This window comes from Apostichopus japonicus, chromosome 14, assembly GCF_037975245.1.
Source record: "Apostichopus japonicus isolate 1M-3 chromosome 14, ASM3797524v1, whole genome shotgun sequence".
Lineage (NCBI taxonomy): Eukaryota > Metazoa > Echinodermata > Holothuroidea > Aspidochirotida > Stichopodidae > Apostichopus > Apostichopus japonicus.
The window spans coordinates 26,877,097-26,903,136 of NC_092574.1; the positions used below are offsets into that span (position 1 = coordinate 26,877,097).

Sequence of the window (26,040 nt, forward strand, 5' to 3'; positions counted from 1 at the left end):
CGCTTAGTCGCTTAAACTGAGCAATTGAACAATTTTTGAAAAATGTTTAATTGACAACTTATCATATCTCGTGTATTGGACATTTTGCTGCAAATTGTTCAATTGTTCACTTCATTCCATCTGAGCAATTGAAAAATTTTCTGCAAAATGTTTAATTGGCAACTTATCTTATCTCGTCAATTGGACATGTTTTTGGCAAAATGTTCAATTGTTCACTTCATCCCAATTGAGCAATTGAACAATTTTCTGCAAAATTTTTAATTGGCAACTTATCGTATCTCGTCAACTCAACATTTTTCTGCAAGATGTTTAACTGTTCACTTCATTCCAAATGCTCAGTTGGAATGAAGTGAACAATTTAATTTTTTTTCATGTGAGTGATAAACAGCCCCCCCCCCCCCTCTCAAGAAAATAATATTAAGCGCGCTAGGAAAAAGCACTGTATTTTGGGGTAGTTCACTATGTCGTCGAATATAATTTGTTGAAAAAGAAAAGTTTTCCCCTTTGTTACATTAACATAGCTTTTTTAGTTGGTAGTCTATGTAGCCTATAAAGCAGATAACTTATACTCATTGCTTACTCGCTAACCAGAGTGATTAATAAATTTGTGAAGTGAGGGCCAGTGGTACAAATGTACCGAAAAAAGTTCGGAACAAAAGTGCAGTCGCGAAAGATGGGGTGTCTGACTGACACTGACCGTATCGTTGACGAGAAGGGTGTGGGGGGGGGGGGCGGGTTACAAGGCAGCAGTCGGAATTTTCTGGCTCCAAAACCCATCCAGTTGGAATTTCAGCCACTACATCTCCCCCTCCCCCACCCCCCTCTCAATCATCATGCCTTAGCTACGTCCCTGTGTACGTAAACGACGTTCATTACTGTTAAGTTTTTACGGGACTTTATAGTACTAATTAATACTACGTGCGACCGCGTGGAGCTCTGTTTATAGCTCCATGGTGCGACGAAGACTTGTACCCACGCTTATATAGAAATTCTACCCAAGCTTGGCAAAGTATGACAAGTAAATCGCAAATCCAACACATATATACCGGTGCTATGGCAGAGTGGCGGATAAAGTCGGTGGCGTTTGGAAGCAATGCGGGTTTCTCCCACATTTGTGGTCGCTTAAGCGTCGTGAAAATAACTGCTGATTATTATTACTATTATAACATTTAAAAAATGTAGTAGTTTGAAAGATTATTGAACTTTCAAGGTTTATATATATATAGGTTTACTTGAGTATTCACAAATTCCAATCTCTAGTCCACAATCACGAGTATTCTTCCAATGCTCGCCCCACCCCTTCTTTTTTACGTCCTCTTCACTCATTATCGATTCATGGACAGAACTTGATAGTAATTTCTGATAAAATCTTCCTCAGTTGCATCCTATATGTAAACTGAATGTTCCGTTGTTTGCACATATGTCGAAAATGATTTATATCGCTTGAGAAAATAAGCATTATGCAAAAATTGGCATATTCACGTGTGGTGTTTGTAAAAATCACGCACCTATATGCGAATATATAATAGCTAAGATTGTCCTGTGTCCGTTATATAATTCCATTAAAGAAATGCATACCTGAGACACGGAAGTATTATCCTGTGAGGGTACCGTAATACATTCATGCTTGAGACACATGCAAGTCTTAAATAAACAGAATGTCCCAAACATATAGACCTTCCTTACCGGTTTCGAACCTCTGGACATACAATCAGCGTACATATAGCCTATAGTGGTTAGGGTGTCCGCGTACAGAGCGGGAGGCCCGTGGTTCGAATCCCGGTGGAGGCTGAAAGTGTTTTCACTGTTCTTGATTTTCCAACTCATTACGATTTTCATATATATATATATATATATATATATATATATATATATATATATATATATATAGTAAATAAACATACATAAGTGCCGTAATAAAGGCAAAAATAGAGCGCCCACATTACAATACGTGGTACACACAGCGAAATCCATGTGCATGTGCCGGATCAAGGTAATGGTTTTATTCTCCAATAGTTATATATATGAAACGAATTTTCCTGAAAATTATTGCAAACTACATCTAGATCAAGTAACGTTAAACACACAAGTGATGTTTAATATGTTGAATGTCAAAAATGGAATGTAGCTATATCATTACGCTGTTGACATGGAACTGAATAAAATTAAAAATTAAATACTGCCGCATTTTGAAGAGTGTCAGACTTTCAAACCTTTTAAAATGATAACTCGTATTAAATTTGTAGTTGATGTGGGTCTCTGAAAAATATAGCAAGAATGTGTTTGTGATTACTGTCAAAAAGGCGTGATATACTGAATAACATGTAAATATCAAATGCTATTGTCACTGTGACACGCTTCACATTGTTTGATTGTTTATTGTAAGATTCCAGCTACTATATGATCACTGAGTCAAAGCATGGTTAAATGATCGACAAACTGCTATATTCAGTTTCCTCCGACTTTAACATAAGTTCACGAGATCGTCAACAAGTTTTAGCAGCGGCAGTTCACGGCTTCCATACATATTTGAATTTAACTGCCTATTGTTGCTGGACTTTAGAATTCGGAAATATCAATGTTGGATGCTAACTACGGAGCTACAGAAGCGTAGAAAGGACATTGTACCGTGGAGGTTTTTACCTCCATGATTGTACTAACAAATTTATGAACTAGTAGAACGTAATGATAATAGCCTATAATAATTGCAGTTTCCATGAACTGATATGTGAAAAGAATCGCTTTGCGTTGAATAATTTTCGAAGACAAGACAAAAAAAACCTATGGCTTGGAGGATTCACACTGAGTACATAGCATCGCACAATTTTTTTCACTTGAAATCCAATCGAGTTTTCCCTTTGCTGTTTGCGCCAAGTTAGCTTCCGAGAACCCGCGACGTTTAAATGAGCATTTACAATAATTAGGGTACTTTAATTAGACCTCCTTTAACACTATATTGGGGACCCGATGCAACCATGTGGTGCACCCCACCCACTCGCCCCCCCCCCCTCGTCAGGTTCCCCATGTGTGGTAAACTTAACTGTTAATGCAAAGAATCGTTATCCGTTAATTTTAATTGGAAAGTTAGGTGATCGAGTAACACATTGACATCTCATGGATACAACATTTGCCCCTAAACTGATCCAGAATGGTCGTAGAATTCATCTAATATTACAGATGAGTCATATTTTGGATATTTGTGGATGTCTCCTTTTATCCAACTATATGTACCCCCTCCGAGTTTAGTCCTGAAATAGAAATTAAAATATAATTAGCCGGTTCCTTTGTGATGCCGTTTTTGCGGCTTTAGAAATGGTCGGGTCCAGAATAGCTATTTAGAGGATTTATTTAAAAACGGGGACAGTGGTGGGTGGGGGGGGGGGGGGCACAAGCCTCGGAACTGGGATATCGAACAATCGGTACTCAATGTCAGGCTTCAAAAACTTTAACTTAACTTTGTCGGTCATAGCGGCGCAAATCCATATTTGAGATTTAAGTAATTTTTGCTTAAATTTTGTGCGAAACTTTTTCCAACCTCCAACCTCCTACCCCATGCCCCCATGCCCCCCTTCCCCCTTCCCCCTTCCCCTTCCCCCTTCCCCTTCCCCCTTCCCCCTTCCCCCTTCCCCCTTCCCCCTCCCCCCGTTTCAAATGCTCCTCTTACGATTCCCATTGTCCATATCCTTTTTCATAGATTAGTCGAGATAGATTTCAACAGTCCGTTTTTTGCTCTGCCGATTTCTCTCAATATGCCGTCAAGTTTTATTCGAAGAAGTATACTCAATGCCTATATCATGCACGTAAAGCGATGAAACGCACAAATACCCACCGCAATATATGTACGAAACAGAGAAGTATACTGCTTACTTACTATAAATATCATTTCCAGATAAGCAAGTGAAATTTCCGAACACATCACAATGATAAAAGTTTACTGTCTGTCACTTTGCAGTTCACTGGTTGGCTACGCCAGTTGGTTAGTAACAATAACGTATTCAGTATAGTTAATTACGTCACAGCCTGGGCTTACTAGAAAGCGGGGAATTTGAAATCAGTAAAAGGCGGTATCTATGGCGCGAGAAAGCGGAATATATTGTGTACAAAAATATATATGCTTTACTTGCAAAATATATACATGGTTTACTTCAAAAATACATTTTAGACATATTTATATATATTCTGCAAAAAATATATTCTCTGACACAAAAACATTTATAATATAAATATATATTCTCTAAGAGAAAAATATATATTTTCTTTCAATATATATATATATATATATATATATATATATATATCTTGTTAAAAAACATATATATTCTCTGACAGAAAAATATTTTTTTCTAACAAAATATATAAATTCTGAGACAGAAAAAATATATATTTTACTGGAAAAATTATATTCTGTGCAAAAATATATTTTTATTGTGTGTACGGAAAATATATATATTCTCTAACAACAAAATTCTATTCTGTGCGAAAAAATATATTCTGGTCGAAAAATATATATATGCTGTACAAAGTACCAAAACATATATATTCTCTGACAGAAAAATATTTTTCTCTAGCAAAATATATAAATTCTGAGACAGAAAAAATATATATTCTACAGGAAAAATTATATTCTGTGCAAAAATATATTTTCATTGTGTGTAAAGAAAATATATATATTCTCTAATATTCAAGACCTATTCTGTGCGAAAAATATATTCTGTACGAAAAATATATTCTGTGCGAAAAAATATATATGCTGTACAAAGTACGGAGCTCTGTAAGTGCTGACTAAGATGTTTGTTATTGTTCAGTAACTTCAGCAGTGACCAGCCTATGGCGCGAGAAAGCGGAATATATTACGTACAAATATATATATGCTGTACTTGCGAAATATATACATGTTTAACTTCAAAAATACATTTTAGACATATTTATATATATGTTTATAATAATATATTATCTAACAATAAATATTCTGTAAAGATATTTATACTAAAAAAAAATTATATGTTTCTATGCCAAGAATATATTTATTCTGTAAGAGAAAAAAATATATATATTCTCTAAGAGAAAAATATATATAGGCCCTATATTATCTAAGTGAAAAAATATATATATCCTCTAAGAGAAAAAATATATATATTCTCTAAGAGAAAAAATATATATATTCTCTAAGAGAAAAAATAAATATATTCTCTAAGAGAAAAAATATATATATTCTCTAAGAGAAAAATATATATATTCTCTAAAAAAATACAATTGAGTGAAAAGTGCCCTGCACCACTGACGTAACAGTTTACCTGCCTTACAGATTTCAATAGGCACTTGCGGTAGATCGCAGGAAATTTGAGCTGTGCAAATGACTTTCCCACGTTCGTTTCATTTGCAAGGTTTGGCAAACTGCTTACGTAATACACTGGCTAACGTTCCAAACTAATAACCTTGGAATGTGAAGAAGTGAGCAGTTACTGTTAAGCCGGCTAGTTACGGTACAGAAGGCTTCGCTGTCGATCGTACCGTCGTATAATCAGGGAGTTGTTATGGAATAATCCCTGGTACTATCATGTGCAATGTGATATCGCAAACCCACTAACTATGAACTGCATTAAGATTCTGAGCAAACATGTGCGTTTTATGAATGGCCAGTGTAATGAACAGGCTGGTCACTGCTGAAGTTACTGAACAATAACAAACATCTTAGTCAGCACTTACAGAGCTCCGTACTTTGTACAGCATATATATTTTTTCGCACAGAATATATTTTTCGTACAGAATATATTTTTCGCACAGAATAGGTCTTGAATATTAGAGAATATATATATTTTCTTTACACACAATAAAAATATATTTTTGCACAGAATATAATTTTTCCTGTATAATATATATTTTTTTCTGTCTCAGAATTTATGTATTTTGCTAGAGAAAAATATTTTTCTGTCAGAGAATATATATGTTTTGGTACTTTGTACAGCATATATATATTTTTCGACCAGAATATATTTTTTCGCACAGAATAGAATTTTGTTGTTAGAGAATATATATATTTTCCGTACACACAATAAAAATATATTTTTGCACAGAATATAATTTTTCCTGTAAAATATATTTTTTCTGTCTCAGAATTTATATATTTTGTTAGAGAAAATATTTTTCTGTCAGGGAATAAATATGTTTCTTAACAAGATATATATATATATATATATATATATATATATATATATATATATATTGAAAGAAAATATATATTTTTCTCTTAGAGAATATATATTTATATTATAAATGTTTTTGTGTCAGAGAATATATTTTTTGCAGAATATATATAAATATGTCTAAAATGTATTTTTGAAGTAAACCATGTATATATTTTGCAAGTAAAGCATATATATTATTGTACACAATATATTCCGCTTTCTCGCGCCATACCAGCCTGTTCATTACACTGGCCATTCATAAAACGCACATGTTTGCTCAGAATCTTAATGCAGTTCATAGTCAGTGGGTTTGCGATATCACATTGCACATGATAGTACCAGGGATTATTCCATAACAACGTTGGTTTGATTCACACCGCACTTGATCCTCAATCGAGTTCTACATTGCAAAGAGCATTCAAAATGGACGATTCCGGCTTCTGTGGCTTATTGCAGAAGTAACAGAAAGCTCCGTGGAAGCAAGGTTGCCAGTTTATAAAAGTACACTTTCAATTCGATCCGTCGCTAGTTTTTAATGATGTTCCTCAGGAAAATGTCATACGTGTATTGGAAAAAGAAGAAAAAAAAAACATTTAGAAGCAGCGACAGTTGGAACTACCGCGGCAGTATGCACATGTTGTGACAGAAAGCTCGGTGCAAACATTTGAAGGAAGAATTAAAGGCACTCCGAGCACTACTGGCTGAGAAGGAACAACTTCTTTCGAAAAAAAACGAAAACGAAGTTCTCTGTGCCACTGGATTGTTCGGTACGTAACACTAGGCCAAGACTTATCAATGTAACTTTTCAATCACTAAAAGTCACCGTTATATAAACCCTAGACCTGTACAGGCATTCGTTCCTTTAAAAACGATAAATTAAAAGAGTTAAAATATGACAGTGAGAGAAATAATACAATAACCTCCTTTTAGATATCTGTAAAATGTTTCATGCACAATTTGCCAGGGTATACCGTTATTGATACATTCACGTTCTAACCTTGTGATGGTGAACGTCACCCAACCACGTGCCCCCTACCTCCCCCCAACCCATAAACAAATGTGCTTTGTAAACCGTTGAAACATACAGTGGCGTAGGAAGGTACATTTGAGTGGGGGGGGGGGGCTGAAGACTGATGGCCGGCCCGGGGGAGGGGTCTAAGGGAAGTTTTTCGAGGTGGCCTCAGATGCAATTTGGTGCAATAAAGCACATTTCAACACCCACTCCATTTTGTAAACTTAATTTTGTATTTTCACCTGGCCTTAGATGCAATTTGGTGCTCCAAATGAGATTTTTTCTCATTTGGAAAGGAAAAAGGGGTTTTCTGACTTGCGAAGCGGGGGGGGGGGATGATACTTCCGCCCCTCCACATTTTTCACTGGGGGGCTGGAGATATTGAGAGTTGGAGCTAGTATATTTTTCAACAAAAGTAAACTATGCCAACTGATCTTAATATATGTCTAATTCATATATTATTATTGTGTCTTTGTTTACAGAAACTTCGGTGTAGATTGAGCGCAGTGAAGAACATAGACTGGTCAGAGGAGAGAAAAGACAGACTGCACAGTGATGTCAACTGATTATATGTCATCCGAGGAATCTGACATGGAGAGCGAACGAGCTAGGGTACCGTAGTGCAGGAGTTCACTTGGGAGTCGGAAAGACTGAACAAAATTAAGCTGGACTCATTCTATAAGGACGTTCTCCTTAGCGAAAAGTCCAGAAAAAAAAGAATACCCGCCGTTAGGAAAGGAGACGTATCTTTAAAATGCGTATCGACTGACGCCCCAACTTGGGCTGTTAATTAGGCTGAACAATAATAATGAAGGTATGACCCCCCCCCCTCTCCAAATGGTGAAAATGGTCATTGTTTGATGTGCCGGATTAAGCTTGTGGGAGGCCCGTGGCAGACAGTTTATTGGAGCCCCCATAGAGATACATTGGTACCGGATAACGCCATCATGGAAGAAGTGCCTAGGCGTTTATATCATCTGAGGATAAACCGACCGAATTTTAAACATAAATTTGTTTGGTTCAATTTAACTGCTGATATGTTAAGTTACTTCAAGTGGGTAGCTGGTTTTCAGAGGTTTTTATTTGCAAACTAGTAACTAAAAATAGAAACATTCTATATTTACTTGTTTTTTCCTTCTTTCACTTGGCATTAAAATCGTTGCATGTGTATATAATTGCCACAATGTAAGTAAAGTAATATTTGAGCATCAAAATACATTCTGCGGACAATAATGCATGTTTTGAAATTTGAAAAGGAATATGGCTTCTCGAGGTTTAAACTTTGTATTCAAAAAGCTAAATATTCAACACCATAATGTAAAGCAATATTGAGTTGCATTTAGATGTATTTACACATCAGAAGTGGTCTTTCGTTCATTTACATAGTTTTTGTATAAGTGTAAATATAACAAATAAACGTTTACGATGCGATGTGAAGTGCAAATATATAAATAAAAAAGTGGAAAATCAAACGAGTGTGATTTTATGTTTATTATTTTTAATTTTCTTTAAATCAAATGTAATATTTGATAGAGGTGGTCCGTGTATTTCTCAGCCTTATCAACCCGATTAAGACTCCCTAAACGTAGCGAATAAGCCCAGCCCCTGTATTGGTCGTAAAGTAATGTGTTTACGATGACCACGTTTCTCCGTATATATTGGTGTAATCATGGCGTTTACGATGATCAATGCGAGAAGTTTACTGCTGGATTCAAACGTAAACTCCAGATTAACGGTCATGTTTAAGGTAGCGAATCTGTTGTAATTGTGACCGGAAACGTAAAGATTACCCTTCCCTGAAACCGCACGATTAAGTAAGCTTCACCGTATTTGGATGACACTTGGCGTTTACGGTCAACGCGTACTCGGTAAATAAGTCATCGCGAACGCGGAAAACTCACGCGTTTAAGTTGGATCGTAAGCTAACCTTAATCACTAGTTTCAGGAATGGAAACGTAACGGAAACAGGCATGGAACTCGGAATTTACGTCGCAATTACAGACCGAAAACGGCGATTTAAACGCGTGTTTTTTTCCCGTGTAATCTCCGGTACATAATATACAAAGTAAATATTTGAACACGATGATCCTTGTTCACTATACTTTTAACAATTACAAAAGTTCACATATTTGTAGTCCAAAATCCATTGAGTCACCACCACACAACAAACAGTACACATTCTATAATTATTGACGTTTTGACGACACTAACGTATGATATGTTTTTATTTCATAACATTGTCTTATATTGTGAACTTCTCGACCTTTATTCCTTACTGGGTAAACACATTCATATACAGAAAGTTTCAAGCAAATAGCTGCGATTGTGATGCAGAAAACGTCTCTCACCAACGAAAACACATATAATATATGTTGTTCCGAGGTGTACTATGTTAATGGCACAAGAGATCGCTATGCTATCATACGAACTTCTGTATCTAAGCGAAATAGCAATTAACTATTGACACCCATGGAGCTTACGTAAAGGAACCGATGTAGCTTGACACAAGGACCAAAATGAAATTTGTACCAATGCTTGTTAAAGAAAAACCCTTCATTTGTTTGACCAATGAGGGCCAAATTGAACATTCTAACACCCGCCAAAAAATTAAAAAAATCCTGATGTCGTACTATTATGGCTTGGAGTATTTCCTAACAAGTGTTTGCAGTGATTGTCCCTTAAAAAACTTCAAGCAGTGGTTTAAAAGGCCACGTAACACTTTCAATCGACATCAATCAATCGATATGTAAATTTCAATGAACATATACCAATTTAAATCAATATTATAAGTCAATAAGTTTAAAATGACATCGATCTTTTTAGATTGCATGAATCGATTTAAACTGGTATAAATATATTAGAAACTATCAGATGTCGACTCAAAGTGACCGTTAGTGAATGAAAATTGCATTATGTTCGACTTAAAATGCCAGAAACATTTAGTTTTCGTGATCATATACAATATGGCCGCCATGTTCCTAGAACATGAGTAATATCAATTTGAAAGAGATATAATTGCTGGAAACGATATCGACAAAATATACCAAAATGGTAATATCCTGAAGCTAAAATGTGGTGAGAGAGGGCGAAGGTGAGGGTGGTGACGATGTAGAAAACTGTGTCCAATCCCGCACAGAGTTGCCGAGTAATGTATTATAATGCTAACTAAGATATGCAAATGCAATTGTCTTTAAACTAATAATGGTTTACTTTATCGGCTTGAGCTATAGGGCAAAGTTGACTATGACGAAGTTCGATATTGCTAAAATTGGTCAAGTTGGAGTTGGATGGGACCGTCTGTTATCCGAATACAGTTTAGTTTGAAATCCATCCTAGAAGTATTCCAACTGTGATCAGTTTATCCATGGTTGTAAGATATCTTCATTTCTATGATGTTGTGTTCATTTACTTAAAGAATAGAGCTATATTTAGTGCACAGACCAAAAGAGGCATACATCAACCTTGAATGAAAGTTACAATTTCTTTAGCAAACTGTGGTGCCAAATATCTATTAAAATTGATATTACCCGAAGATCGTGAGATTTCTGAAACTCTAGAATGGCATCATATCATATTCTGTTCTTTTGCAGTCATTGGTTTTAGTTTCCAATCAATCAGATTCTGTATCAGTCACTTGACATAATTTTGTCTTGATTTCAAAAAAAAAAAAAAAATTGAATCATCAGCACAACAACAGTGCTGTTTTTCTTGATCAGTTTTAATATTTAAACGTTACATTAATAATAAGGTACACCACTTATATGTTTATATATTATTACTGATTTTGCAGAATCAAATGTTTACTACGATATTGCTGAAAATCGGGACCAGATCCCGGTGTACATAGAAGTTACTGGAGATGCAGAATATATGAGTCTAATGCCACCTGGGACACCGCCATCAAACACGACAGTGGCATCTGCACCACCTGCGGGAAATGTGATGTTAACACCTAACATTGCGAACCAACAACTTCAAGGATCGCAACCACCGGTTAACCCGCACAGCCACAACCAGCCACAAGAGATACAGACTACCCAGCCGCAACCGATTCACGCACTGCCGTACAATATGTCACAACAAGGTCAGGGGGCAGTTATCCAGCAGCCTCAACAGTTTCAACAAATGGTATGCAGTTTTGTGTGTTACAGTTGTCATTCAGAATGTAACATATAATGTTATCCATGTTGAGAGGTGTTGACGTACATGGCTTGGGAATTGGTTTCATATCTATTGTATAAGAAATATGTATGCGTGAAATAGAATCCCACTTATACAATTACCATAATTCTGAAGCGAGGAGGATAAGGGAAATATATCAAAGATATTATTGCGATAATAGTCTTTATTATTTTCAATGAAGGGCTGGTTCATGACATTCATATACTAAGTTTTATGGAAAGGTTGTTTCTACTCGTCATCGCCCTCCCCATAGTATGCATACATAATCAATGGAACATCACATTGTACACATTGATATGTTCATCTACACTGAAAACTTAAATTGGTTCACCGACTAACATAACGTTAGTCCATCTGGTGCCTCTCCCGACTAACATAGCCTTGGTCAGTTGCTATACCGACTAATTTATTCCTTAGTCAGTTGGATTTCTTAGTCGGTCATCTTAGTCCGTCAGCTTAGTCGATCAACAATTTCTTAGTCGGTAAATGTATATTAGTCAGTTACATTAGTTGGTGACATGAGTCGGTCTTTACCGACTAATTTATATGAGCCACCGACAAGTTTATAGCAGGTTTTACATTAGTCAGGATGGTGCCTCTCCCGACTAACCTTTCTTAGTCCGTATCGACTGACTAGTTGCACCGACTAGATTCACTGAAAGAATTAAACCCGACTAGTTTCACTGACTAGCGTCACTGAAAGAAAAGAGAGAAGAAGAAACACAAATAATGTGTACGTTGGCAGTATTTATTTCTGATAAAACTTCTGATCTCTACAAAAGGCTGACTTTCGACAGATAGAGAAGAAATCACTGTAAATAAAATCTGAAAATCTGATTTTTTTTCCAACAAAGTTAAGACAAGTTAATGGATCAAACATGAATCGCAAAAGTATAGCACTGCACAATAATGCAAAGTTGAATCTTGGGCAAGGGTTCCTCATGACTTTCCTTTTAAAGTGGTACCCCAAATCGACACCAGTTAAGTCTTCACGAACAAAGAGTGTTTCTCTTAACTACAAATGGCCTCCCACTTGTCTTCAGGAAGCCAAAATCTGCACCATTATTGACCTGTGAACAGAAAATATGATATTGGTGTAAGCACAGATACAGATATAGCACATGATAACTCACATTATCATAAACATACATTTACATTAAAATTTTATAACATATTGGGAGGTATACATTTAAATCTAGGTCCCTCAAATTATAAGCCAGGAATAGCAGCTTTACCAAATTATTATTAGCTTTGCACAGCATAACACCAAGTTATTTCTCAAAGCTTAATAATTATGTTAATCATGTTAATAATGATCCCAATAGACCGGGATCCCAGAGGGTTTGGTTAGCTGGGAAGGTAACCAATTGCCTTGTACATCACAATGTTCACAGTGCATTCCTGTATATGAAACCAGACGACTGGCAAACCGACTGTGGTGGGTGTGGCTGGGAGAGCAATTTTAAAGTCACCTGATAGCTAACCTAGATCAGTTTTCATGGTAACACATCAAAGTAAGTACAATATGTCAGGTATGGCCCCAAGAGCAACAAATGGCCATTGCCAGTAATTATTGGTGGTGGGGTACCCGTGCCAGTTATCTATATTTGACCCCTCAAGGCTGATCTAGGTCAGCTCATGAGGTAACCACTTGAAACCTACTGGAAAATGTTGGTTAGGGCTTCAGATACAACTGATGGGCATTGCCAGTAATTTTTATTGGTGGGGTACCCCTGCCAGTAGACCCCCAAAATGCCCATCCCCCATTGACCTAGATGAGCTCATGATGTAACCAGTTGAAAACTACTGGAAAATGGTATCACTTCATGGGATGGGCATTTCCAGTCATTTATATTAGTGGGGTACCCCTGCCAGTAGACCCCCAAAAAGCCCCCCCCCCCCTCATTGATCTAGGTTAGCTCATGATTTAACCAGTTGAAAACTACTGGAAAATTATTAACAGGATTCTATATGTAAGGGATGGGCGGACTCTGGCAGTGGTGGCCCACCAATATAAAATACTGGAAATGCCCATCCTTACATATGAAGTGATACCTATCATTTTCCTGTAGGTTTCAACTGGTCAAATCATGAGCTCACCTAGGTCAATGAGGGGATGGGCATATTGGGGGTCTACTGGCAGGGGTACCCCACCAATAAAAATTACTGGCAATGCCCATCCCTTGTATCTGAAGTCCTAACCAACATTTTCCAGTAGGTTTCAAGTGGTTACCTCATGAGCTGACCTAGGTCAGCCGTGAGGGGTCAATTATAGATCACTGGCAGGGGTACCCCACCACCAATAATTACTGGCAATGGCCATTTGTTGCTTTTGGGGCCATACCTGACACATTGTTCTTACTTTGATGTGGTTACCATGAAAGCTGCTCTAGGTTAGCTATTAGGTGACTTTAAAATTGCTCTCCCAGCCACATCCACCACAGTCGGTTTGCCAGTCGTCAGGTTTCATATACAGGAATGCATTGTGAACATTGTGATGTACCAGGCAATTGGTTACCTTCCCAGCTAACCAAACCCTCTGGACTCCCGCTCTACAGATCATTGAAAATTTGACCAAACTTATGAAGCTTGCACGTACATGATAAACTAGACTGTTTTTTTTTTAAAACAGGTTATGAAAAGTATCTTAAATATCATTAAACAGTTGGGTACAATAGTTAAACTCACTCTTCCATCTTTTTTTCTCTATGGTACTTGTTCCTTTGCTTTTTGGACTCTTGGATAAACTCTTTTGTTCTGCGAAGGGTACCAATATATCATCTTAAAACATGTCTTTAAGCCATATATAACACAGTTCTCCTCTTCTGTTGTTGCCTCCACACTGGTGTCGTACATCACAGGAAAGCTCACCCTTGACTTAGATATTTGGCTTTTCAATTCCTGCTGGAAAAAAGAAACAGCAAAGTATTCATCATTTGAAAAAAAATAAAAATAAAGTTGTCACCACAAAGTTATGTGAGATTTGCTTCCACTATAGTCTCAAAAAAACAATCCCAAAGTTTGAAGCAGACTGTATAAAGCTGAAAATTTGAACGAGAGTGTCATCACCATTGCAACCAGAATCAAATGCCCAGAATACAGAGATAAAACATGGGCTAAATCTTTGTTTATTTTTATGATCTTTAAAAATATAAAATTTTAGAAACAGAAATGCACTGAGCCAACTTATTTATAGGCCTAATCGTTTTTAGTTGTTATTTTGCTTGCTCACATAACAAGCCTGTTTAGACCTAGGCTAGAGGAGAATCAGTACTTTGTTACACTAAGTTTGTCTACGGTCGTTTTGATTTAGTCTTACTAGTAGTACTAAAGTATATAATGGACCGGCGAAGACTAGAGAATACCCAGAGTTTTAGCAACTGCGTTAAACTGTATCATCTGATCTATTATTTACGCCAATGAGTTTCATTCAATCTAGGATCAAAAAGAGAAAACTAATTAATCTTAACCTTTAAACTTTGCTACTAAACAGATATGCTTGAATTACAAATAAATGTCAAGAAAACATCATAATCTAAGAATCGATGCATATACATACACATAAACAGAATAATTTGAATTCGCGCAAGTGAACCCTGCACTACATTGGACAGTAAAAAAACGTGCAATTAGACCAAACTAAACATACTAAATTTTCCGTTACTTCTACATAAAATATCAATACAAATACAACAACTTACTCTTTTGGCAGTATACTAAAAGCACATGTTATAATAACTTCAGACTATCAAGCTTTCCTGACAAAAAAAACGGTTAATACTTCTTACAGTAAGCAAGTCGACCGTGAAGGAATGTCACAATTGTTTCCTGGGCGTGACCGGAAATTAAATACTAAAAAATGATAAATGAAAAGGTTAAATAGAACTGAAGCGTGCATCCTGACTGCTCGCAACATATAATACCGTTGACTAGCCAACATAATGTGTTCAGCCTACTGTGACTGTACGTTTGAAGGTCTAGCCTTGCTTATTCAATATCACAAAGCCTACCCATTTAGATTCACATGGGAAATTACAGGAAATCTTTACCAAATGAGTGTAGACTTCAAATAAACTATTGAGCCTTATAGTTCCAGCATTTGTTTGGGAATAAATTAGAAGATTATGTGCCACTGTTCAATCTAGCCCAATACACACATAACACATTGTTAATTGGTGTTTAGAATGCACACTTTAGTGTTGAGAATGCACTGCAGTACCCAGTAGAAGCCTATAGGCTACTCACTGTCATTGCACTTGTGTATTGCGAAACGCCAACGTGACAACGGTAGCGTTACACTAACCATAATACAGTACTAGTGCCAGTGGCCTAACAATTAACTTTAATTTTACCTTCTAGTTAAAGGAATAACAGGTAGGCCGATGATGCAGTTAATACCTCCATTCTTCTAAAGACCTTCTTGGGTGATTTACGGTTGAAAGTTGCTTAGAGTGATCGTATGAAACTATGCCAAGCCCAGCAAGCTGCCGTTGCCTCTCGGTTTCCAAATTGAAGTGAATCGAATTGGGTTAAAATACATTAGTCCGTCGACACCGACTAAGCTACGATTATATTTTCCTTAGTCAGTGTAAACTAACTAAGAAGCAGCGATGAAACGAAGATTTTTGCTAGTCCGGGTGCATTGACTAACGTTAAAGACTAATTTAACGTTAGTCCGTGGCAATATTGACTAGTTTATTTTTTCAGTGTAGGGGCGTCCATACATCATCGTTTTTCAAATGGTGTAAATCGATTTGGAGATCGGCTAGCTCTTTTGAGATCGAATAAAGTGACAGGTAGAGTAAGTTGGGCTATCGAAACCGGTTTTTGTCTAACATTAACAACTGTCTACTGCGAGGCGTATAGGAGGGTAGTTCGGGTTGGTTGTCGGCTGGAGGTGTATATTTATTCGTAATCGACTTTGTCGGGGTCCAGGGACAGATCTCTGATTCTCCCTTAAGCTGCAGCATTTTCAGATATTGTCAGGCTTTTCTTGTTCTCTCAGAGCCATGTTGATCAAAGAAATAACAATCTCCTACATTTGTTCAGCACTTGAAACGATTAGGGATGGAGAAATGAACAGTTACCTTTGGATCTCACCATGTCGTCATGCACACGGGCAATTTGTCAAAAATAGTGTTAAAAGCAAATTATTATTTGTCTTTTTACTTTATTTCCTTTTAAAAAAAAGCTTCTCCAGTAAGGTTTATCTGCAATATATTTTCTTCATGATATGTTCAATATCTACAACTATCGGAAATGTTAATATCAAAATCAACTAAAAATCTACCAGTTCCCAAGAAGAAGCAGAACATTAATAAATAATATCATGGTACACACCTGAAAGATCTTGAGATTTCCATTTGGTATTCTGAAGGTTACCTTTACATATGTTGTTTTTTATTACAAACGTTGTAATTTATCACATACGAAGTGGCATATTCCAGATAAATTTGATACCAATCCGTCAATCTGTTCTCCTGTTCCGGGAATGTGTCAAAAAGCAACAAGAGAACATTTTTGGATATATGCTATTAAATAAGATTTTGGGTTTTTATCTCAATACATTACATGTATAGAGATATTGTAACAGTAAGTGGGACTTTCTCTTCTCTTACAAATTTTTCAGCGTCCTCAAACAAAGTTCTTTTTCTCTGGAATTTCCAGAGCAAGAATATATCATATAGACCAACAAAAGTTACTATTTTTTATTCCAGAATTGTATCTCATTCTGTGACTTTTTCACCGATTTATGTCCAAATCGGGCCAATTTGGACTGAAAACACACTTTGACAGACCTGTTTTGCACACGCTCCAAAACTTATGTTTTATGAAAGAGAATAGAATAGAACTGTCTTTCAACAGTGGTATCGTCTAAGATAGGGTCCTATGTATTATATATTTTATTAAAATTTTAAACTTTCATTTGTTGTTTACAGGTAGGTATTAATAAGAATTTTACTACTTGTATATGACATTTAATGGCTTTTATTTGCTTGATTTGATGTTTAAATGATTTTTCTTTCTTAAAACAACACTGAGCTGCCGCCCCTACTTTTAGTAAAAAGGTCCGTTTTTGAAGATTAAGCCCCGCCCCCAAGTCTGTTTTGTAGCAGATTGGCTATGACTCATAACAGCTACATGTTAGATATACGAAAATGGCTACCCTCGCGAACAATTTTCTGTTCTGTAGTTAGGTACGTGGAAAAACGTGGGTTGTTTTGATATCTAGAAGTGGACACAGTTTTGATGGTAGTCACCACTACAGTCTACAGTAACATACAGTAGGTCAATAGGCCTAGCTCTCAAGGCAGGCATCAAGAATATGGTCGAGTTGTTCGCCTCTTCTAATTTGGCTGTTGTCATTGACGTCAAACTATATGACCAAAAAGTCCAACTGAGACTGACCTACAGGGATGTAAGTCTTCCGTATTTTTACGGAAATCCGGTTTTTTTTTATTCCAATAAAGTTCCACAAAATTGTTCGAATATCAAAGACACAACGCGGCAAAAATGCCTGGCCCGTTGCAGCAAGCTAACTTCAACTTTCACTCATCGATCAATCAAAATACCATTCCTGTTTCGCATCATCGCATTGCACTGTACAACATTGTGCCATGTGAATATCGTTGCGTACGTGCGAACTTCAAATCGCCATAACTCATTTCTGTTCTTTGAAAAACCTTGCCTAATTCACGTTGATTGGACTGCTAATTAATATCTTCGTAACTGCTGGTGCTCGACATAACTTTCGGAATTAACGCTTGTGATATTTGTGAGCGGCGGAAATCTACGGGATACGCATATGAAAGTCGATATTTGTGATCGCATTCGAATGTGAGACTGTTTTTTATTCCGTAGTTCGCTGCGACGTATTCGTAACTTTGAGGTAGCCTAACATAACGATAGTGTGTAAGTAGTAAGAACTAGGGGTAAGATGTGTTAGCGCTAATACTTCTGAGCTAGCCTAACATAACGATAGTGTGTAAGTAGTCAGAGCTAGGAGTAGGATGTGTTAGGACGGCATTCACCCGGGGTCTCCGAATAGTTTTCCGGGTTTTTTTTTTTGGCTGCACTTACATCCCTGGACCTAAGATGAAGGATACCACATAAAAAACAAGTTCTTAAATATTCTATGACATTACTAAACCTTGCAAAGTCGTTCTTTCGACTAACAGGCAATGAGCGCTAAAGGCAAGACTAGCAGGATAAAGTGTAACCTGCAGAGACTATTCGTGGCAAAAATGCAAGTTATATATTTGTTGTACCATGATTGATATTGATAATTGTAGAGACAGAGCAAAGATTTGAAATTAGGAATAAAAATTAAAACTTCCAGTATTGAGATACTGCATCATTGATGCTCTTGTTCTATTTTGTGGCTTGTACGAATGGAATTACATGTGTTGCCAACCTTCAACTGAGGCAACTTAGGATTTTTTTTTACCGGTTAGTAAAGGTTACTTGATAACAAGCGACGAAAAACTTAGAGGCTGGTCGAAATATTCTACATGCTAATGATGGAAAATTTAAGATACCGTGATGACCAACGCGTCAACTGTAATAATATGGGATACAATGCCATTAAAGTGAACATATAGTATGGTATGTTGTTAATATAATAACCCCGTTTGTAACATTTATGCACACGAGTGAGGTAGTGTTAGATATATATGCTGATAATTTTGTACTTGCTTTATGTTCTCAGCCATTCCAACCTGTCACGGTAATGAATACGTCGGATGCAGGTCAAAATATCTCAATACAAGGAATGGCTATAACCTCCATACTGCTATCAGCGATTGCAACAGTGTGTGTTCTTGGATGCCTTTGTACCATACCAGCAATAGTGCTTGGTTCACTGGTGAGTTATAATGTGTTAATCTATATGTAAATGGCTCACACAGACAATATGACATGATTGTCGTTCAAGGTGTTTTGCCCCAAGATGTCATTTTGCAAATCTCAATTGATTTTTAGCATCGCTGATATTCTAAAGTTAAGTTTACTGCCTTTGACAGGCAATTCATCCAGGCCATTCAAGCTGGACGTCTCTAGAGGCTATGTGTGTGTGTGTTGTGCGCGTGTATAGCCCTATACCTTGTAAACACGATATATAAAGACTTCATGTGGTCCAAGAATCTGAACTTGGAAAAGTCGGCACATGAATGATAGATTGATCATACGACTTCACAAATTCGCTGTTTCCCATAGAATTACAGGAATCCTTGTATACCTCTCCTTCTTCGGGTAAACATGTGTATTCTTAGCCACTCAAGTCATAATTTGAAGGCTTGAATGTTTTAGGTTTCCGAATATGGTAAGAAACTACTCGGAGCCTGGTTGCGAGTCTGTTCTTTCTATAGTAATAAAAGTAGAGACTTCTTCATGTGTTCAGCTGACAAACACAGCTGAGAACTGTTAGCGATGAGATATCATACTTAGCCTTGTTCAAGTCTACAACCTATAGCCTAATGGGAAGGAATGTTTCATCATTATATCTCCCAAAAGGAATCAAATTATTCTCAGCTGCATGTGGTTAATAATTCATTACAACGCATCCCTATCACACATATAAGTTTATATTTTAATCTGATAAATAATCTGAAAATTGTAACGTTTCGCAGCCAGTCAAAATGCTATACTTTCAGTTACTCATAACGTTTCTCCTAAATCTCTCCTTCAGGCTTTAAAAAGATCCGCGGCGGCAGGCACAGGGAAAAAATTCGCTATTACCTCTATGGTTTTGACAGTTACAGTATGGATCATATATGTTGCCTTATTATTGATAATCAGTATTTCAATAATTTCAATAATAGGAGGCTAAGAGGCTGTGGTGCAGAGGCTGCGCTGAAGTAACCCGCTGGTTTCCACTCGAGGAAGGAACCATATAGCGGGCAATAAACGTTGAAATAGATATCTATACATTAACTTAGCAATTAAAAGGAATATTTTACTCTTATGTAAATGGTGGTCAGGTATTAAACTCAGCCTGTGGTTGTTCGCCAACAGCCTCAACATTATCAACAAATTGTACAGTTTTGTATGCTGCAGTTGTCATTAAGTATGTAACATATAATATTATTCATGTTGATATCTATTTGTCAGAGATAGCTAGAGAATACGCATCAGAAAGCTGAGTTATTTAAAGCCTGTTGCTTCAAACAAATTGTTCTCTCTACAAGAGTATAACAGAGACTGAGGATAAACTGTACAGTACATATATACAGAAACAAGATTACTTTAAGGTAACAAACTAACAATACAACTTGATTAACCTATAGTCTGAAGCAGAGCTGTAAAAAAAGACACTTAACTGTTCCACAAACGGCCTTCTTTCTGAATACATGTAATAGAGCTAGGAACTTAAAGGTATATAAAGAGTATTAAATAGAATGTGAGACTACACTTAGCAACAGTATTCCTCAACTTTCTAACAAAAAATCTAAGCATAGCTGATTTTGAAGCATGGGTTTACAAAGGAATATTCAATCTATGGTCATTTCACAAACTGGTATGCTGCCAAACAGATTACCTTCAAGGACTTTTGTGCATATTAGTACTAGACTAAAGTACCTGTGTACAATCCGAGAGATTTACACGTCTTACATCCTTCAACCTCAAGAGACTTACATCCTCCAACCCCATTCCCCCACTCCCTCCCCTCCCATGCCTGGTATCAATTCCTGTTCCTGTGCAGAAGAACACCTGTGTAAGAACATCGTACTTGATCAAACTCTTCTATTTGTTCTCGTTCTCAGTTGTGTCCTTGACAATAAGTAGTAGTATGCTAAATGGAGACTCACCCTGAAAAAGAAGTTGATCCAGAAACTTACAGAGAGTTGCGTGTAAATCCTTTACGCTACAGAATGGTCTATCAGACCAGGCTGCTAATGATATCATGGGAGTCTTAGCAACAACATTTGCCAGATAGTCACCAAACTCTTTGTAGCCTAAATTATTGATGTCTTCAAGAGATTTCACTTTAGCCATGGTAACAATTCCCCTATTTGCACAAAGAAAGAAAGAAAGACAGAACACCAACATATAATACTAAAACCTCACATGCATAATATATTCAAAATTGAGCAGCAAGCATACAGTTTAACTAGATTCACCGGCATGAATTGAGAATATTAAAATCAAACTGGATTGATCATTCCAAGGTTTACTGGTAATAGTTTCCGTAATATATCTGTCAAGAGCCCTGTATTACGATTAATCTGGTTGCGTACTCCTTCTTTGTTGTATAGTCTCTGATCTCTTTTTTATTTTCCTTCACTGGTGTTTTATATTACAAGCAAAGGACAAACTGAGGATAGAAATTGAATCTTTTGTTGCAAAGTAATGTTTGACTGGAACTGCTTACCTGAGATGGCATGTTAATCCTGTTTTTGCCCAGGAATTGTTTGCTCCTTCAACAAACCAAGCAAATTGTTATATTTCACCATCAGCAACCAGAGGTGAGAGATATTAGTACAAGAACATACTGTTAAGTACTCCTAGCCCTGTTGTGTATACCTGGCAAGTTTGCAAACAAGCGATTATGTTCTTGAATTGAAAGAAACATAATGATTCATCGACGTTGAGTTAATCTGGAGGTGACTAACGGACATTGGAACAAAAAAAAAGAAGCTTTTTCTTATGACCTGTATATTTCAAAATATTCCTTCAGTACTTGAATACACATAAGAGAGCAGGTTTGAGTTATGCCAAAAAACCTTCCATCAGCTAAACTTACCTTACAAATACATTCAAGAATAAAAAATCAAGAAAGAGGAAAAACTTTGGAAGGGGAATGGAATGCGATGAGAGAGGGGAAGGTTTGGACGGGTGTAGGGGTGTGTTTCGGAGTGTTGGGGTGGTTGGCATGGACGTTTACATGATATACAAGTAAGGTGTATCGGCCTATACTGATTCCATCTTAATTGTTAGTTATTGGTAAACAAGTATCAGAAAAGAAGCAGTAAATGTAATATACGGTGAGATACATTGCACGTATGAATAAATATGTGTTATGTGTACAATTTTGAGTTTTGAATCGTTTTAGTGTTTTTAGTTTTAGTTTTAGTGAACAGTTCATGTTTTTCATCTTTTGAATGTGACGAGAGGCCAATATCAAGGAGGGCACCGACGCAAAAAAATACCGGTAAGTTGGTATCGCTACATATGGTAAATTGTATAGGATTTAGACTATATCCGAATTAACCTAAGTACATTACTGTTGTGCATGGAATATTGTTCCATGAGTCATTTCGTTAAATTTGTTGTGTAACTGGTTCTGTTTTTGTTACTGATAGCTATAGTGCCGCCATGGTTTTTCCGGATATCATTATAAAGAACAAGTCAGTATTAAGTTTTGTCCATGTCGTCTATATGATATGCGTGGATATACCTATCCAGGTAGTTTTAAAAGGAACTATAAAAATACATGATGTAAATCAAGGAAACACCACAGATCGTTCGTGGGCGATCTGATTTCTTTATTTGATTCGTTTATTTTCTGCCATTAAATCACAATGAAGTACATTTCTTAATACTTAGTTATAGTAAATATATATAGGTTAAATTAAGAAAGAAATTGATTTTCTGATGCCCTGATGGCGCGAACGATTTACCGTAAAATCACTGCGACCGCCCATATCAACATGTTCATTACACAAATGTAACCTATATGTATACTCGTACCGTCCACTTTTTATCTCCCAATTCCACTGAGAAAACGTCTGGGAACAGCCTTCATTCATTGCAATGGAAGGAAATGACACAATTTTGCAAGCTCCATTGGTAAGACCAAAACAAAGATACTATTCATAAGAAGGAAACTAAAACAGGCTAGCCGCGAAAGTGAAAGTAGTCATATTCCTAACGGTTCCAAAACAAAACAGGGATTTGATTAGCGCATGATCTGTTGGGCGGGGCTTGCACATTTTGATTGAAGTTTTTAGAATCTACGGACTCGTTAAAAAATCTGGCGAATTTTACTCAGCTCAAAATGTTTAACGACAGATTACTGAATAAGAATAATGAATATTAATATTCAAATTTATTGAACGGTGTCATTTTCACTGAGCTTTTAGGGCAGTTAGCTGGAAAGGGCGAACACACATTGATACTTTAAACGACAATCTATTCAATTTTAGCCAATCAAAATTTTGAGGAATTCGTTACTGATATTTTGTAGAGCATCCTCCCCATGTTTGTGTTGGATAAAAAACAGTAGTGTCATCAGCAAACGTAGTAAAGGAAACCTTATGAGAAGACATGTAAATATCATTTATATACATAATAAAAAGTAGTGGTCCTAAAATGGAACCTTGTGGAACGCCAATAAGAAATACGTGATGAGCTTACACCATTATACGACATAAAGTGATAACGATAACTTAAGTAACTCTGGAACCAACTTAAAGTAACCAACTTACACGTACCCCATAACAATAAGTGTTTGTAGAATAATGTGGTGGTCAATGTTATCAACAGTTTTTGAAAGATCAAGGAATAGTGCAGCTGTACATATCTTCTTAACCAATCCTTCAGAGATTTGAGTGCCGCCATACATGTTGAGTGCTTTTAACGGAAACTATATTGATTTGGATACAATAAGTCGTGTTTAAGTATAAAGTTGTAAAAATGGTTGTGAACAAGTTGTTTAATAATTATAAATATTGAAGGTAAACAGATATTGGTATATAGTTACACATCAGTTGTTCATTACCAGATTTAAAAATAGGAATATTTTTTGCGATCTTAAGTTCAGATGGTAAACACCTTTTGCAAAAGATAGATTAGTAATATGTGTTAGCCGAACTGTGAAAGTATGCCCAAGTTTCTTAAGAATGGCATGCAGGATTTGATCGAAACCAGGACTTTTACCATTTGTTAGCTTAGAAATAACATGAAGGACTTCATAATGCATATAGTAGGAAACAAAACAAAAGAGTTTTGTATTTTTGCGTCGATGAAGCTTAAAGTATTATTTGTTCCCATTGGTTCGTATTGCTGCCAAAGACTTGGTAACTGTAGAAAAATACATAATCAAATTATTAGCAATTGTACGAGGATCCTCTGTGAGAACATCATTACAAACAAAGGCTTTACTACAATTAGTGTTACTTTTTTGTAGACAATACTGTTGATTACTTTCCACTCTTTAGCACTGTTGTTTAATTAAATGAGGTTGCCATTTTCTTTTCCTATCTGATAACATATGTAAGCTTATTTTATAATTGGAGATAACCTTTGTGATCACATGAATGTATTTGCTAATATTTTTTATAGAGTTTATTTTTATATTTAATAGAAACAATGATTGCAAGTGTAATCCATGGTGATTTTTGATTGTTTATTCTTAGTTTAACTTTGGTGATCGGACAGCAACTGTTGAAGCTTTGACGGAAAATTTGAAACAATTGGGAGTAAGCAATATCTACATTATTATTTAACAAGACTTACAGTTCAGTCGACAGCTGCAAGCTTTGTAATAAGCCTAGCGATGTTACAATTGTCAATAGTCAATTATTTGCAAGGACTAAAATGTGGTAAAACGAAGATTATTTCATTTTGATATGAAGTAGACCACTAAAAGCCACTTCTACCAGTCCAGGTTCTAACATATATAACAGGTTTAGTTCTTGAGAAATTATCCCTTTAACTTCAGATGAGGTTCATCAGTTCAAGTGACTGGCCTGTGTAGTCTAACGCACAGAGCATTAGGTCAGCAACTCAGATGCAACACAAAACCCAGTGGGAAAGCATATGACTCTGATGACCTCAAATGACATGTTTATAATTTGTTACAAATATCTCAACAACAAATGCTGTTGGATATCATCCAACGATGCTATATATTGTTTACATGAAATTAAAATAACATATATTTGGTTGAGTTATATAACATAATGGATGAACATCTAACATTAAAGCCTGTATCGAGTAGTCGACGTCATCATCACTTTAGCCTTAAAGGACCATTCCATAGATTTAGCATATTTTAAAGGTGGATATCTAAAAACCCGGAATAGCTTGGAAATATTGCATTTTTTTTTGGACAAAACACATCAAGACAAAAATTATGCTTAAAGCTGAATATACTCAGTATATACAGTATACCAAGGAGAAGTGACTCATCTATGAAATAGCCAATGTTTAACCCCCCCCCCACCCACCCGACGAACTTTTAGATCAACAGATTAATGATCACACAAACATTTTAGTTTAGATTTTACCTCGTGGTAATAACTTTACCTCTGGGATAACTTTAGTTTGGATTGCTTCGCTGGATCGATTATCTTCTTAGCCTAATGCTCCATCTCCAGTAAACATCTGTATTTATTTGTATCTGAAACAGAAAATGGACGTCCACGGGGGTGGGGAAATTGCCCCCCACAAGAAAATAGATGTCTTATTGGAAAAACTTGACCTCTCTTTCTTACCAAATGGGGGCGGGGGGGGGGGGGGGGACTGAATACATATCACTCATACACATTAGCTTATAAGGTTTAGTTAATGATTTTAGATTATAAGAAAACTATATATATCGAAAAGAAAAATATTCGGTTTGGTTCTCGCATCATCTTCTTATCGGGTAATCCGGCACTGGTAGCTGTAATACCTTCACGGCAGACACACACACGTATAGGGATGACCACGAATTGTAAA

General features: G+C 36.3%; 1 protein-coding gene and 2 long non-coding RNA genes across 4 annotated transcripts in view; 1 reads left to right on the forward strand and 2 right to left on the reverse strand.

Annotated features, from left to right (window-relative positions):
* Positions 1-24,703, forward strand: part of LOC139980379 (uncharacterized) — a 41,558-nt gene extending 16,855 nt beyond the window's left edge. The window contains exons 2-4 of the mRNA XM_071992019.1: positions 10,988-11,325; positions 19,088-19,243; positions 20,066-24,703. Coding sequence (XP_071848120.1) covers positions 10,988-11,325; positions 19,088-19,243; positions 20,066-20,206 — 635 coding nt within the window. The 3' untranslated portion in view covers positions 20,207-24,703. The remainder of the gene's footprint in view (positions 1-10,987; positions 11,326-19,087; positions 19,244-20,065) is intronic.
* Positions 11,993-15,964, reverse strand: LOC139980382 (uncharacterized). 2 transcript variants are annotated; one of them, XR_011797552.1, is made up of 3 exons: positions 15,081-15,964; positions 14,068-14,283; positions 11,993-12,449 (listed from the first exon to the last, which is right to left on the reverse strand). It is a non-coding gene; the product is annotated as an uncharacterized lncRNA (long non-coding RNA). The 2 variants fall into 2 exon arrangements; XR_011797551.1 differs by having other exon boundaries at positions 11,996-12,449; positions 15,732-15,961.
* Positions 17,290-19,080, reverse strand: LOC139980383 (uncharacterized). Its single transcript, XR_011797553.1, has 2 exons — positions 18,470-19,080; positions 17,290-17,787 (listed from the first exon to the last, which is right to left on the reverse strand). It is a non-coding gene; the product is annotated as an uncharacterized lncRNA (long non-coding RNA).
* Positions 24,704-26,040: the final 1,337 nt, after the last annotated feature.